This window comes from Thunnus thynnus, chromosome 16 (assembly GCF_963924715.1).
Source record: "Thunnus thynnus chromosome 16, fThuThy2.1, whole genome shotgun sequence".
Taxonomy (NCBI): Eukaryota; Metazoa; Chordata; class Actinopteri; order Scombriformes; family Scombridae; genus Thunnus; species Thunnus thynnus.
The window spans coordinates 4,477,381-4,491,938 of record NC_089532.1 but is presented as its reverse complement, the minus strand read 5'-3'; the positions used below and the strand labels follow the sequence as shown (position 1 = coordinate 4,491,938).

Here is a 14,558-nt window from a genome sequence, read left to right as displayed (position 1 = left end):
AATCACTGCTGATTATTTTATAACATGTTTTTGTTTATTTGTTTTTAATTTAAATTAGGCTGCAACGTGCGTTTTAATTAATAAATGTTTTAAGCTGAAGCGTCCAGACGGAAGTCGATTGTATTTAATCTATCTAACTTGAAGTTTTTCTCCTCACCGTAAACAAATGCAAAATAAAAGAAATTACGAAGTTCCGCTTCCTTCCCACTGAAATTGTTTGCCTCCACCTGCTGGATAAATGCTGCATGATCATCTGTGTTTTACTGTAGTATATGAAGGATGGATGGAGGTAAATACACTGTCATGTATTGATCTCTGTGTAAGAAAACTCTAATTTTTAAGGGCTGATTCTAACAATTTAATTGATCATTTGATGTTACTGTGTCTGTTGTACAAATATCTCATTCGTAAAGCCAGAACACGTCCTATTCTACCTATTACACATCTGTTTTGTGTTAAATTACAAACTTTCTATAATTCTATAAATACAGTACAGTTTAAAAGAAGAAGAAAGTCTTGAGTAATCCCTCCTATTAAGGAATACTGTCGAATCGAATTTTTGGTCATTTACATTTGTTTGTTTGTTTGAGTTTCATTTTGAAGTTTATATATTTTATTATCCTTTTTTGCTTTTGACTTATAGGTTTTTCATGATCCCTCTACTGTGTGTGGAAATGGGCAACTTTTCCTGAAGTGTACACCATCTAACATCATAAGCATTAATACACTTTTAAGAAATAAAACATTAACCTTCAGGTATTAACCTGCGAAGAAGCCCTGGGGCAATAATAAGATTAAAGTACTCTTTCATGCAGACTGCAGGGCACTTAGAGCAACTAATTTACACTTAATATTGAAAGAAAATTCAAACAATATATTTACCTTTTACCTTGTCAGACTGTTGGTCTTGATTACATGTGTAGCCTGCTATATAAGCATAGAGGTTTGATGAAGAAGTTTCTTTTGTTACTTTTTCAAAAAACTTGGCACCGGTGCAAAATGATAACAGACAATTTTAGGCTGTATATTCAAATGAGAGTTGACATGCTGAGACAGTATCTGTACTATGGAGCATCTGCAGCACAAACAACACACTGCCTGGAGGCGCTTTTACATGAATGTGAGACAAAATTACAGTTGTGGTAGCCTATTGATGTTCGCATGCCTCCACACTGTGCCCCACTGTGTGTGTGTGTGTGTGTGTGTGTGTGTCTTTATGTCTCTCTCTCTCTCTCTCTGTGTGTGTGTGTGTGTGGTCCAGGTATTCTTCATGTTGTGGGGACATAAATCTTTACACAGTCATGCACTCGTCTCCCTTATGGGGACAAAAAGCAAGTCCCCTTAACGTAAATCATTAATTTTAGGGTGAAAACTTGGTTTAAATTCAGATTAGTTTGGGGTTATATTAAGGTTAGGGTTTGGGTTAGGCTGTCCACAATGAATGGAAGTCAATGCAATGTCCTAACAAGGATAGCTGCGCAAACTTGAGTGTGCAAACTTGCGTGTGTCCGTGTGTGTGCTTAAAATGTTCTGAGTTAATTGTGTGCATCCTTGTGCCAATTCCGCTGCAGTTAAGAAAACCACTACATATGACGAAGAGTAAGAAGAGTGTTTTTTTTTTTTTGGCTTGGAGTCAGGTGGCGAGACATGGAGGGCAAATGAGGCAGGGACTCACTGTGGTGACGCACCCTCTTGAGCGTTCACGTGCACGCGCGCACTGTGGGACATACATAAAAGAGAACAAACAGCTGAACTCTTTCGGGGGCAGACGGCAAGAATGACAAGAAAGCGGGATGCTGCGCTCCATCCAAGCGGAGCCGGTGCCGCGTTTTTACGCGTGGCTGCAGGACCGGGTTCATCCACAAAGACCCCGAGCTTTCCCGAGTTCATCCTGATTATATCAGTGATGCTGCTCGTCCCGGTTCAGCTAGTATCAGCTCATCCTCAGTGCCTGGACTTCGAGCCACCTTTTAAACCTCTGTGGCACCTGGAGTTTTGCACGCAGTATGAGCAGTTTGGCTGTTGCGACCAGAACACGGACAATCAGATTGCAGAGAGATACTGGGACATTATGGACCATTTGGACGCGGCGGGGAATGAGCTTTGTGAAGACATGTTGAAGGAAGTCATGTGCCAGGTAAATATTTTTCTGCTGTGGTTGTTGTTTAGGGGCGCTACTATGAGTGGCTATAAATGTTTCTGGCACAGCACAGTTATTTCACAAATTTAAACCTTGGCTGATAATTACTGAGGTCTCTTCACCTCTGTAGAAGTCTTGTCTAATAATTATAGCTTCAGTTTGTCTGTGATTCACCATCTTAAACCAAATGCATCATGCAACTCCCCAACTTTTGGACTTATTTTAGTTTTATCTAATGGAACAATGTTAAATTAATGGTTGGTCTCACATTTGTAAACAGATCATAGTTTAAGTATCACTAATGGGATGAACATTACTATACATAAGTGCTCCTGTTTGTGGTATAATTTATTACAAATTTTAATTAGCAAAGTTTTTTGATTGAAATAGTTGAATGAATAAAATAACTGTTTTTTTTTACTATAAGTGACGCTCTAATTAGAGTGTTTTGTGATTGTAAGAGAGGAATAAGCATAAATTCCTTCATCGCCAACACTGCAAGCAACCAATAGACATAGACATGTTTCTGAGCCCAACACCTTGGCATTAGCTTTACATTGCTATGTTTCCACATTCCTATGACAGTGGCGTGCATAGGGGAGGGCAGGGGACGCTTCTTTTTAAACCTGCCTGTTTCCTATAATGGGACACCATGCTTTATTATAATGTCAGAGTCTGATCACTAAAGATCCTCTGTTTAGAGTGACCCTTTAATTTTCACCCTTGCCCCTGCCCTAAAATGTCTCCTGTTTGTCCCATCCAGGAGTGCTCTCCGTATGCCGCCCACCTCTTTGATGCTGAGGATCCGTACACACCTGTCAGAGAGATACCTGGCCTTTGCTCTGGCTTCTGCTCTGAGTTTCATGGCAAATGTCGCCATGTGGTTAAATATTTAACTGAGAACCAGCTGCTGCAGGACACCTGTGAGCGGGACATGTATACATTCTGCAGCATGATCGACCTGTCCGACCAGGACTACTGCTACCCCAATGTTCTGAAGAGCACTGACCTCTCCAGCAACCTGGGGCGGGTGGTGGAGGACCCCAAAGGGTGTCTCCAGCTGTGCCTGACTGAAGTGGCCAACCATCTCAGGAACCCTGTGTTGATGCTGCACAGCAGCGATGACACACACAGGATGTTCATCGCAGAGCAGATGGGCTTTGTGTGGGTTTACCTGCCTGATGGCAGCCGGCTGGAGCAGCCCTTCCTGGACATGACCGGGGAGGTGCTCAACACACCTTGGCTGGGGGATGAGAGGGGCTTCCTGGGCATGGCCTTCCACCCAAAGTACCAGGACAATGGACGCTTCTTCATCTACTACTCCATCCAGATCTACAGTGAGCCAGAGAAGGTCAGAGTCAGTGAGATGAAGGTGTCTGCCCTCGACATGAACATGGCTGATCCTTACTCAGAGAGGTATGTAAAGAAGTGGCTTTGACGATGTATATGTCCTCATCTACTCTTTCAAACACTATATAATGACTATATTGACATTTACCCCTGAGGTGTAATTGCACCAAAGCCTGCATTAACATGTTCTGTGCATAGTACAGTACGTCACTTCAAGGTTGGCCCAAGACTTTCTGGGGCCCTGAACACAATTAAAATGTCTTATTTCTTTCTTTCTTCTTTGTTACAGTTATGTTGTCACTTGACAATTAAAATGACTCAAAGCAAAAAAAAAGAAAAAAAAAATGTAATTCAAAACAAATTCCAAAAAGTGATGTTTGACCCTCTTGTTTGGTTAACTTTATTATTCCAGAGGGAAATTGTTTTGCAGTGTGAGCAAAAAATCTAACACATCAGCAGACAATGAAAGTCAAGTCAATTTATAGAACACATTTAAAAACAACCAACATCAACTAAAGTCTCTACGGAGAGATTAAAATTATGGGGTAGTTTGATTGATGTTACAATCAAACAAAACCACAGTCATAACTAAATCATAAATAAGATAGAAAATCAGACAAAAGTACAACATTAACAGCATTGCGCAAACAACAAGTGAAATACAAATAAATAAAAACCAGATTGTGGGCAGACGTCATGCCATGAAGATAATTATGAGGCTAATGAGGAGAGACGGGTCTTTAGACAGGTTTTAAAGACAACAATGGAGGGGGAAGAACTAATTGTTACTGGCAAACTATTCCAAAATTTAGGACCAACAACTGAGAATGCTCGATCACCTTTGGTTTTTAACTGGAATGGAGAGCAGCAGATCTGAGGGGTCTGGAGGTGGAATAAGGGGATGAGCAGTTCAGAGATGTGGCCGAGTGCCAGTCCACACAGTGCTTTAAAAACAAAAAATCTTAAAACCAAAACATAGACATAGTTATGAAAGGGAACATTAATAAAAGTGTGGATAAAATATATAAGAATGGGATTAAATCTTAAAAACACAACCGCATTGCACAGAGAACAAATAAATAATATAGAAAAAAAACAACATGGGACGTTCATGAAAGACACCCACAATAATTGTGTTGCTCCTTTTCAAGAAATAAGACATAATTAATAGACAAATTAATGGTTTCCCCCTGTTTCTAGTTTCAATGCTAAGCTAAGCTAAGTGGCTGCAAGCTGTAGTTGGTTTCTGCTTTATGAGGACTGTCTTGTTGGGTTTGATTAGATTTGATTGACGGTACTGGCAACATAAACAAACAATCCACCAACCGTGAAGAGATTTTGATTAAAATTTTGATTGGTACATGGAAGTATGTGACATCAGTGGAGCCACGCCCACTTCAAACCGGTGAGAAAAGCACAGAAAAAAACATACAGAAATCTTAAACATGAAATCAAAAACTGGTCTAACTTTGGTAGATAACAGTGTGTTCATGTGGGACGCCAGTGCTCAGAGTACAAAACTGGATTTCAGGAACTTAAATTTAACAGAAGAATCCAAAGAGAATTTACATTTTCAGTTTGTTTGGGGGCCTCAGTGGCTGAGGGGCCCTCTGCAACTGCTGCTTTTTCACTTAAAGGGCCAGTTCATCTAAGTTACAGCAACATCTCTTTCCAAACAGTATGCCTCCATTACGCTGGATAATTTTCTTAGATAGAAAGTAGTTCCAACTGCTCATAATGAGGTCTCTGGGTTTTCCAGAGCATCCCGAACTTGTGTTTCTGGAAAGACACATCGCAGCTGAATTCTTTTAAATGTAATTTTTCAATGCTGCAGAATTCGCTATTCACCTCCATTGTATTGGTGTGGCAGCAAAAAATCTGATTATCTCAAAACATGGGCAAAAAAAACAAACTTAAACTATCTGTGTGGCTAGACAGCACAAGAGATGTGATAAAATCAGTTTTCTGTATTTTGGGTGAACCGACCCTGTAATGCCCGAGGCCTGCTCACTTATCACTTCTTTCTGCACAACAAATAATTACTGGATATGGAATGAGTGACATTCACTAAAGCATCAGGTATAAAGAGGTAAAGTCTGGATGAAAGATGCCCTGTGGGTGTAGAATCATAGCAATCAGATATTGTGTCTGAAAAACCAAAATATTACCAGAACTGTGTGTAATTGCACTGAACTACATCATTTTTTTATAATCAGGGTCATTTTAGAGATTGAGGAGCCTGCTGCGAACCACAACGGAGGCCAGGTGCTGTTTGGTCTGGATGGATATTTGTACATCTTCACTGGAGACGGTGGGAAAGCAGGGGATCCATTTGGGAAGTACGGCAATGCACAAAACAAGTAAGGTGCTTCAAGGTTTAAGAGAAAGATGTTCAGAGCTGCAATTATCATTATCGATTAATCTGGCAGTTATATTTTAATGAACTGTTTGGTCTGTGAAATGTCAAAAAAAGTGAAAAAACTTCCAGGTGACCGAGGTAACATCTTCAAATGTCTTATTTTGTCCAACCAAAGGTCAAAAACCCAAAAATATTCAGTTAATTATCATATTTGAGAAAAAAAGCAGCAAATCCTGTCATTTGGGATGTTGGAACCTGACAATGTGTAACATTTTTTCATAATTTTTGCTTGAAAAATTACTGAAATGATTAATTAATTATCAAAATATTCAGTCTGACGATCGACGAAACGTTTCATCTCTAAAGATGTTCCACCTGAAGGCCTCTCAAAAGGTACTACGTCCTGTTTTTCTCCTACACAGGAGTGCTCTCTTGGGGAAAGTCCTCCGCATCGATGTGGATGGAAGTGACTCTAGTGGGAGGCAGTACAGGATCCCCCCTGATAATCCATTCATTGGGGACCCAGACGCCCGACCAGAGGTGTTTGCGTACGGCGTCAGAAACATGTGGCGATGCTCTGTGGATCGCGGAGACCCGGTCAGTCGCTACGGCAGAGGCCGGATATTCTGTGGAGATGTTGGTCAAAACCGCTATGAGGAGATTGACATCATTGTGAAGGGAGGAAACTACGGATGGAGAGCCAAAGAAGGATTTGAGTGCTATGATTTGAAACTGTGCCACAACTCATCCTTGAGTGAGTATTTTAAAGTACAAGTTAACTTTCCCTGAAAATAAAACTAAAGAGCTATTTTCTGTGTCTTTCCAATCACCACCTGTCTGTTCTGCCACATTTTGCCGTTTTTAATCTGCTTCGTTAAATTCAGTGCCTCTTTCTCCACCACGACAGATGACATCCTCCCTATATTTGCATACAGCCACCATGTTGGGAAGTCTGTGACAGGGGGATATGTGTACAGAGGATGTGAATCACCCAATCTGAACGGCCTGTACATTTTTGGCGACTTTATGAATGGGTAAGATTGCATCGATCTGAGCCAAACAGTTCGCTGCAAACTGTTGGGTGAAAATCTCTGTCAGCTTCTTTAGGAGTGAAGGAAAAACAGACTTGTTTTCTCAGCTTGTTTGTTCTGTTGTCGTATATTTTTGAATTGATTAAAAAAATCTGTGTATTGTGAATTAATTCAAGTCCCCAAACTGATTGATTCACAATTGCTTAAAATTTGGCTTTGGTTCTGATGGTTCTGATATTGATGCACTGATATTTTAACACACTGTTTTCACATGTTGTTTTGCTTCAGATGTAAGATTTGTTCAGGCTCTTGTTTCCGACTTGAATTAATTTGGTTTCCTACATTTAGATTGTGTTTATAGACTCAGGCCTTGACTTGAGAATGTCGTAGAACTCAAATCAACAATCTGGGGGAAGGAAAGAATGGCACTACATGTACTTGCAAGTCTTTACCACCCATCCTCATTAATAAATCGGTATATCAGTAACAAAAAGGGAAAACTTCCTGGAGTCTTTGCTGGTTGCATGTCTCCAGGCCAAGAAATAGTCTGTTGCATAACCCCCCTCCAGAAAACCGCAATTCTTCAGTTTTTGTACACAAGATATAGAACAAGATTTTTGTTTGCGTACAAACATGGGAGTGGTATCAATCTTTTCATCTAACTCTTGGCAAGAAAGCAAATGAGTGTATTTCACAAAATGTTTTACCTTTTTCTTCAATATTTAAAGTGAAGAAGGTTCCTCCTTGGCAAGATCTATACATCTATACATCCAAGAGTTTTTTCTGCTACTGAATATGTGTGTATATATATATGTGTGAATATATGTGTTGGGTTTATACACCATAAGGTCTTAGTTAGTTGTAGTCTTGTTTTAGCATCTCATAATGGTCTAAGTGCTGTTTCAGAGGCTTTTACATTCCTGTCGATCTTGCAGGCAAATTATGGCTTTAGAGGAGGATAAGACAACAGGAAACTGGAAAGAGAGGAGTGTGTGTATGGGAGAAACAAAGACGTGCTCTTTTCCTGGACTCATCAATCATCACCACAAGTTTATCATCTCATTCGCTGAAGACGAAGCAGGTAACATTCGATCAGATTCACAAAGTGTGTCGCACTGGATTCCAACACGATGCTGATCAGATTATTGTTTCTGTTTTTTTTTTTTAGGGGAACTGTACTTTCTGGCCACTACGTACCCGAGTGCTGGGTCACCTTTTGGAACAGTTTTCAAATTCATGGACCCATCCAGGTAGAGTATCAGTCACAGCTTATCATAAACCATGTGTGGTGTGATTATAAAACCTGCAGTCAACTGGGAAAAACCATTCACATCATCTATCAAGTAGTACATGTGTGAATTTTGTTTTCTTAAGGCTTTTATTTCCCCATCATGTCATCATTAACTTAACTGCCAACATGGCTACTGTGCATCTTGTAATATAACTGTTAAAATAGTCTTGAAAACAGCTTCTTTTGCTCTTTTAGTAGTTATGAACAGATGTAATCTCTACATGAGTAATATATAATTACCAAGGACTCCTACATGAAATATTAAATAAAAGTTATCTTGTTCTGTTCTGTTCTGCCTAAATTTGCACCTTACATGTGGGAAAAACATACCTGCTTGGAGCAATGATTAAAAAACAGATTCCCTTTTTTTTTTCCAAATAACACAATGAGTTTGATCACATTATCGTAGATCCCTGGAGCGAATTTGACCAAAAGGAGCATCTCCACCTGTAAAGGCTGCACAGGGGATAAAAACAAGTGCTCCTCTTCCACTACCCCCTCCTAGAACATAAAATAGATCATCCTGTAGTCTTTCAAGCCAGTCAAGACTCAGTCGCAGCCACAGCTTGCTATTACACATTTTTAACATAACAAAACATATGGATATACTTTAAAGGTTAGGATCTGAGCAGTGTTAAAAACTGCCTTTAAAGGATAAGGCTGGTGATTTTCTATATTTTTGTTATTGTCAACAAATCTCATGTGTAGAGCCAAACCAACAACTGATGAACTGATCCTTCTTACAAGTATTGTGTGTGTATCCAAAGCCTGATATATCTTATTGCTCATTGCCATAGAGCCCTGTTGTTGTTCAAAAACAGCTGAAAACACGTCAATGAGCCATACCGCTGCATGTTTTCAGTCTCCCGAGAATTGCTCTTTAAGAACTTTATAATGTAGTACAAAGTCAACAACTTGCTCATCCTCAGTGGTGGCTGCTGTACAAAGAACCTCTTTCTTGAGGCTGAAAATGTGATCACTGTTAGTAGTTTTTAGAGCAGTCTCTAAACAAAGTGATGTGCCAAAAACTCTTTGTAGGAACATGTCATACAAGTTCAGCAGTGTGGCTCACTGATGTGTTTTTAATAGTTTTTGGACAATAATGGAGGCTAAATCAGGCTTTGGATAGATAGTAGATCAGTTCATTGTTGGTTTGGCTCTGAACATGAGATTTGTTGATAATAAGAAATATATAGAAAATCACCAGACTAATCATTTAATACAGTTTGAAACCTTTTGATAGATCATTATGTTTCTTCTTTCAAGCTTACTGCATCTTATTTCTAACATCTAAATATATTTACAAGTTGTAAAAGCTCATTTTGTCCCCAACCGTAGCTGATGAAAACATCTGGGGGAATCTTGATTCCCTACTGTGTGTAAAACTATTGTGTGAGTTCTTCACAAATGTAGAAAAGAATATTAATTTTGTTCAGTGATGCATTTCTTTTTTTGAAATTATACAACAAACAGCCGGCAAAGACCACACAAGGTTAATCTGCGTAAAATGCTTTAAAAGTAGTTCATCTGGTTTTAAGTACCAAACACGTGGGAGACGTTTATTTGTGGGCCAATTTCTTTGGAATATAAAATTGAAGATATTTTCAATGACTAAATACAAGATCTCTTAACTAGCGTGTTCTGCGGTAACTCATGACAGAGCTTATGTCATTCATCAAAGTGGTCTCATGATCCTCTCAAGTCATGAAATCCTGATGCTGCTATGTCATCACAAAATTAAGTAACATAAATCAACTTTTCAGGACAACTGATTGTAATTTTTCAAGGGCTTTCAAGGCAAATTTCTTGACTGTTTAAAATCCGCATTAAGCTGTATCATGTTTTATCTTTGGAAAGGGTTGTTGTTGCTTAACATTACCTGATATGAACTCTTTCATCCTCCTCTCTTCTCCTGCAGGAGAGCTCCTCCGGGGAAATGTAAGCAGAAGCCGCTGCCGGTCAAAGTGAAGGGGAAGAAGATTCCTTTTGTGCCAAAGGAATGTAAGTCACTTCAGTTTACCTTTGCGTTTTTATCACTTCTTATATCTTAATTTATTTTCACGGTGCACATATGCTTTGTGAAAATCTTTTTGAAAGGGATATTTTCTTTGACTGGGCTTGAGCCACTGAGATTGTACCTAAAATTGAAATATCTTCATGTTCATCTTTTAGAGGGAAAATAGTTTTGGTTCAATCAAGGTGCACTAAATATAAACAACATATTATCAAGTCAATTAAATTGATGTTTTAGAATTACATCAAAAAAACACTTTTAGCCAACAAGTCCTCAAAATTAAACAACCACATAGGTCGTTTGACCCACAGGAGTGTTTTTTAATCAGGCGCCTCTATCAGCAGTAATCGGTAGGACAACATCATTTGACAAATCAGATATTTCATGATGTGACAACGCTGTGGTTAAGGTCTGGTTGGGTTTAGGCACAAAAAAACACTTGGTTGGGGAAAAATCATGGTTTAGGTTAAAATGATCACTTGAAACGTGGTGTGTGTTAAAGTTACTACTTCCTTAAAGTTAGGCAACCTTCGTTGTCATGGCAACGGGAAACACCATGATAATTGTAGGGGTTTTTTTGACAGTTTTTAAAAAACTGTCAACTCACGGTTGGAAAGGAGAAGCAAACTGCGGTCTCTTGCAGCAGAGTCCACTAAGTCCACTTTTTGGAAGTTAGGATCTAATCAACCACCCAACTTCCGCTAGATGGCGTCTGTTTACTCAACTATAGGTCGTTTTTGGCGACTGACATTACGACCTGTTGTGTCGTTTTTCTTGGGAGGACTGTCTCCTTATGTCAAGCCAAAAAATTGCTTACTGTCACTCTTTAGTCTTTAATAGCCTTGTCCTGAGGAGAAGCTGCTTTTTTTACTCATTTCATGTCCATGTGCTGCCAAATTGTACAATTGAATTGAGGTTGTATATAAAACTATAAAAAGCAGTCTTCCATTTTTAGATCAAATATGTTTAAAATAGAAAGAGACAAAGAAGGAAAACATTTCAAACATTTTGGCCTGTTTTCAGAGCCAAACTTAATCTTATTTCAGCCTTTTTAAAATGCAACATACTGTATGTGGCTGCAGAGTTGAACAAGTAAACAAGTGAAAATGGGTACTTACTGACATGTGTGCCATTTCAGTGACTGTGCTGGACACAAAAGAAAAACCTACGAGACCGCCGCCAAGAAAATTCAAACTGACCACCAAACCACCTGTGACGAGCAGCGAGACCAAACCGACGACTGCAGTCGGCGCGACGATGACGAGCACCGCTTTGACACTGAAATGGAAATCACCTGATAAGAAAGTGAGGAAGAGAAAGAAGTTAAGAACTCAGAAGAAAAACAAAGTGCTGAAAAAGCAGGTGGCTGATGGTCTAATGAAGAACAATACTTTAGGACAGAAATCGAAGGAAGGAGAAGAAAGAAAAGGAAGAAAAAGAAAGAAGATCACTGCGATAAAACCTGTCAGGGACAAAGTAACACTAAACTGCAATCACACGGACACAGCTGATTTACAATGTAACACTTTAGAAGCTCCAAACAACCTGAAAGACAACACAGTCACCACAAAGAAAAAGATTCATCGGAGGAAAGTGTCACTGAAACGGATCGAACATGAGAAGAACAGCATAAAGTCGAAAAAACCTGTGAATGAAAATCATACTTTCATGAATAAAACCGAGACAAACTTGAAGAAAAGAAGCAGCACAACGAGAAACCAAACTCAGGTAACAAGCAACCCAGGAGGCACTGCCGAAGCACTTTGAAACATTATTTTTTATTATGACTGAGTCATTATTCACATTTATTTTGTTTATGTTTGTTTGTGAAAGAATCACTGGTTAAGAGTCACCAGAAGCCGGTTAGCTTAACTTCACACAAAGACTGGAAATAGCTTCATATCTACTGTATATATGTAAGAAGCACACGGCTGTTGCAGGCAATTATACATGTAATGACACAGTTTCCTCTGCTTTTTATTTTTCACTGTCATAAAATCATCGGTCCAAGTTAATCATCGCTCTGTCTGTTTTTTATAACATATCAAATAGCTTTGAAGTGGAAATGATCAGCAAACAGAAACAAACTTCTAACTTACTGAAGCACGTTGTTGTAAAATTGCTCTAATTTTACAGCACATGCAAGTGTTCAAAATAAACATTAGAAAGTGTGTGTGTGTGTGTGTCTTAGAAGCCCTCTTTGATTTCACTCTGCACCATTGATCATAACTGAAACCACTTATCTGGTGACCCTTTGGAGGGGCCCGACCCCTAGGTTGGGAACCACTGGACTGAACTAGCTAACTGTATATAAAGTAATTGAAACTAGCTCCACCTCCAGCAGCTACAACAGTAACATGCTGCTCTAACACTGATGCTTCAGTATTAATAACCGAATGATGTCATATATAATAACATATCAGTCAGAGGGACCAAACCACTACTTTTACTGCAATACTTTAACTACAGTTTGTTGCTAATACTGTCCCCACAACTGTTACAAGTTATGAATATTTCAACCAAGGCCTGTTTTAAAACCAAGGCTTAAGAGTGTTTTCTGTTTCTTTACACTCCTCTGGATAACTAAAGTAATGTCGCCTTGGAAACTTCAGAGGCCCGTCCATATTCAAAGGGTCCCAAGTACTCATTAACCTCCACATCCAACACCTCACCCACCAAAACTGCTACCTCTGCAGAATCAGTACAACAAAGAAATTACACTGATTGAACTGGATAAGAAGCATGAGAACCAGTTTAAGTGATGGTGAGTGTAGATTTGTAGGTAACTCTACTGTGTGTCCTTTGTATGATGTCATGTATGTTGAGGTTCTTCAAATCACAGGACCCCCCCAAAATTACAGACCTACAAACAGTAATTATACATTTGTGCTTAAACATCACCAATTTAGATGACATAGTGGCGCTACACAGCTTTGCTTCCTGGACTTGTGACTGTTGTTTCAACAAAAAATCCACTAATGTTTCCTCCAAAGTACCTATTTTGAGACAGTGAAAAGGCCCGACAGACATTTGGAAGAGGCTCTTTCCTGTTGTGCAACAGCTCCTATTAGCTCTGTTTGTTATTAACCGTGGCTGCTCCGCTACAGGGACGACACTTTGAAGTGTAAGAACCACGGCACTTTTCAACGGGGCACTTTCCTGACATGTGAGGTGACACGCAACATGATGACCCTTTTTAAACGGGATATTTGCAGGTTTCAGTTTTCTGTCATTTTAGTGGAATTCCTTACAATAATGTGGACATGCACTGAGTTGCCCAACATGGAAATAAGTGAAACATTTAGGTAAAAATGCATGTTGCCTATCATATTTGCTTTTAATCACAGAATTGAAATATCAACTTTTGACCATGTATCACATTATTGTATCATCTGAAATTGACTTTATAGTTTTCATAACATTATTATCTGACCAATCTTAAATAGTACCTCTTTATTATTTAATAAGAGAGAGATCATTCTCAAATCTGAGCATCCAGCTTCTTGTGTCCACGGCAGAGGCACCAGCCTGTCTGTAGTGCCTTTAGGCAACTCTGTGAATGTTTAGTCCACTAAATCCACTGAACATTTCCTGAGAATCAACAACATGTTGCAGTTTGGCTGAGTAGTTGAGTAGCAAAATCCCACATAATGCCACGTGGCCTTCACGTTAGATTTCTTTTGACTGTTCTGGTTTTCGTCTACAGCCTGAAATCATGTACTCAGGTGGGGTAGAGACTCTATATTTACTGGAGTGTGAACATTACTACATTCTGTAGTACAAACTACTATGAAATGTAGTGTACTAATACTGTAAAGTATCATTAAGATAACTGAAGTCATCCTTCATAACACCAGATGAAAAGACTTTGATGCTGTAGTCCTTTTTCTGTGGTAAAAATCTATATTTTTATGAACCATGTTAGCAGTGCAGCTCCAGTGATGTTGGTCTGTTGGTCTGTCATGAAACTTTGTACAGACATCCATGGCTACCAGAGGATGAATCCTGCAGACTTTGGTGATCTTCTAACAACGATGAGGTTAACATTTTTGTTTTTTAGTGAAGTGTCGCAAACTATTGGATGGATTACCATGAAATTTTGTACAGATATCTGTGGTGCTCAGAGGATGAATCCTGCTGACTTTGCATCCCAACACTTAGTCATACTCTATTACTCATGAGGAGCAGATGGTGGTGGCTGGCCCTATCAGATAAAAGATGCTCCACTTAAAGATGAAGCCAGAGTGCTTTTGCTTTAACATCAGACCTCTCTGAGCGTTGTGAGAAATGTAGCATCATCCCTAAACTTACTCTCAGTGTAGAGATGAAGAACTGTGCATGACCGCAAAACCTGTCTGTTTGGGTCTATTTTG

General features: G+C 39.2%; 1 protein-coding gene across 1 annotated transcript; it reads left to right on the top strand.

Annotated features, from left to right (window-relative positions):
* Positions 1-1,551: 1,551 nt before the first annotated feature.
* Positions 1,552-12,338, top strand: hhipl2 (HHIP-like 2). The gene is made up of 9 exons (XM_067614812.1): positions 1,552-2,137; positions 2,904-3,556; positions 5,707-5,850; positions 6,272-6,603; positions 6,757-6,883; positions 7,816-7,961; positions 8,049-8,130; positions 10,090-10,172; positions 11,324-12,338. Exons 1-9 carry the CDS (start codon positions 1,778-1,780, stop codon positions 11,950-11,952), a joined length of 2,556 nt encoding a protein of 851 aa, XP_067470913.1. The 5' UTR covers positions 1,552-1,777; the 3' UTR covers positions 11,953-12,338.
* The last annotated feature ends 2,220 nt before the right edge of the window (positions 12,339-14,558 follow it).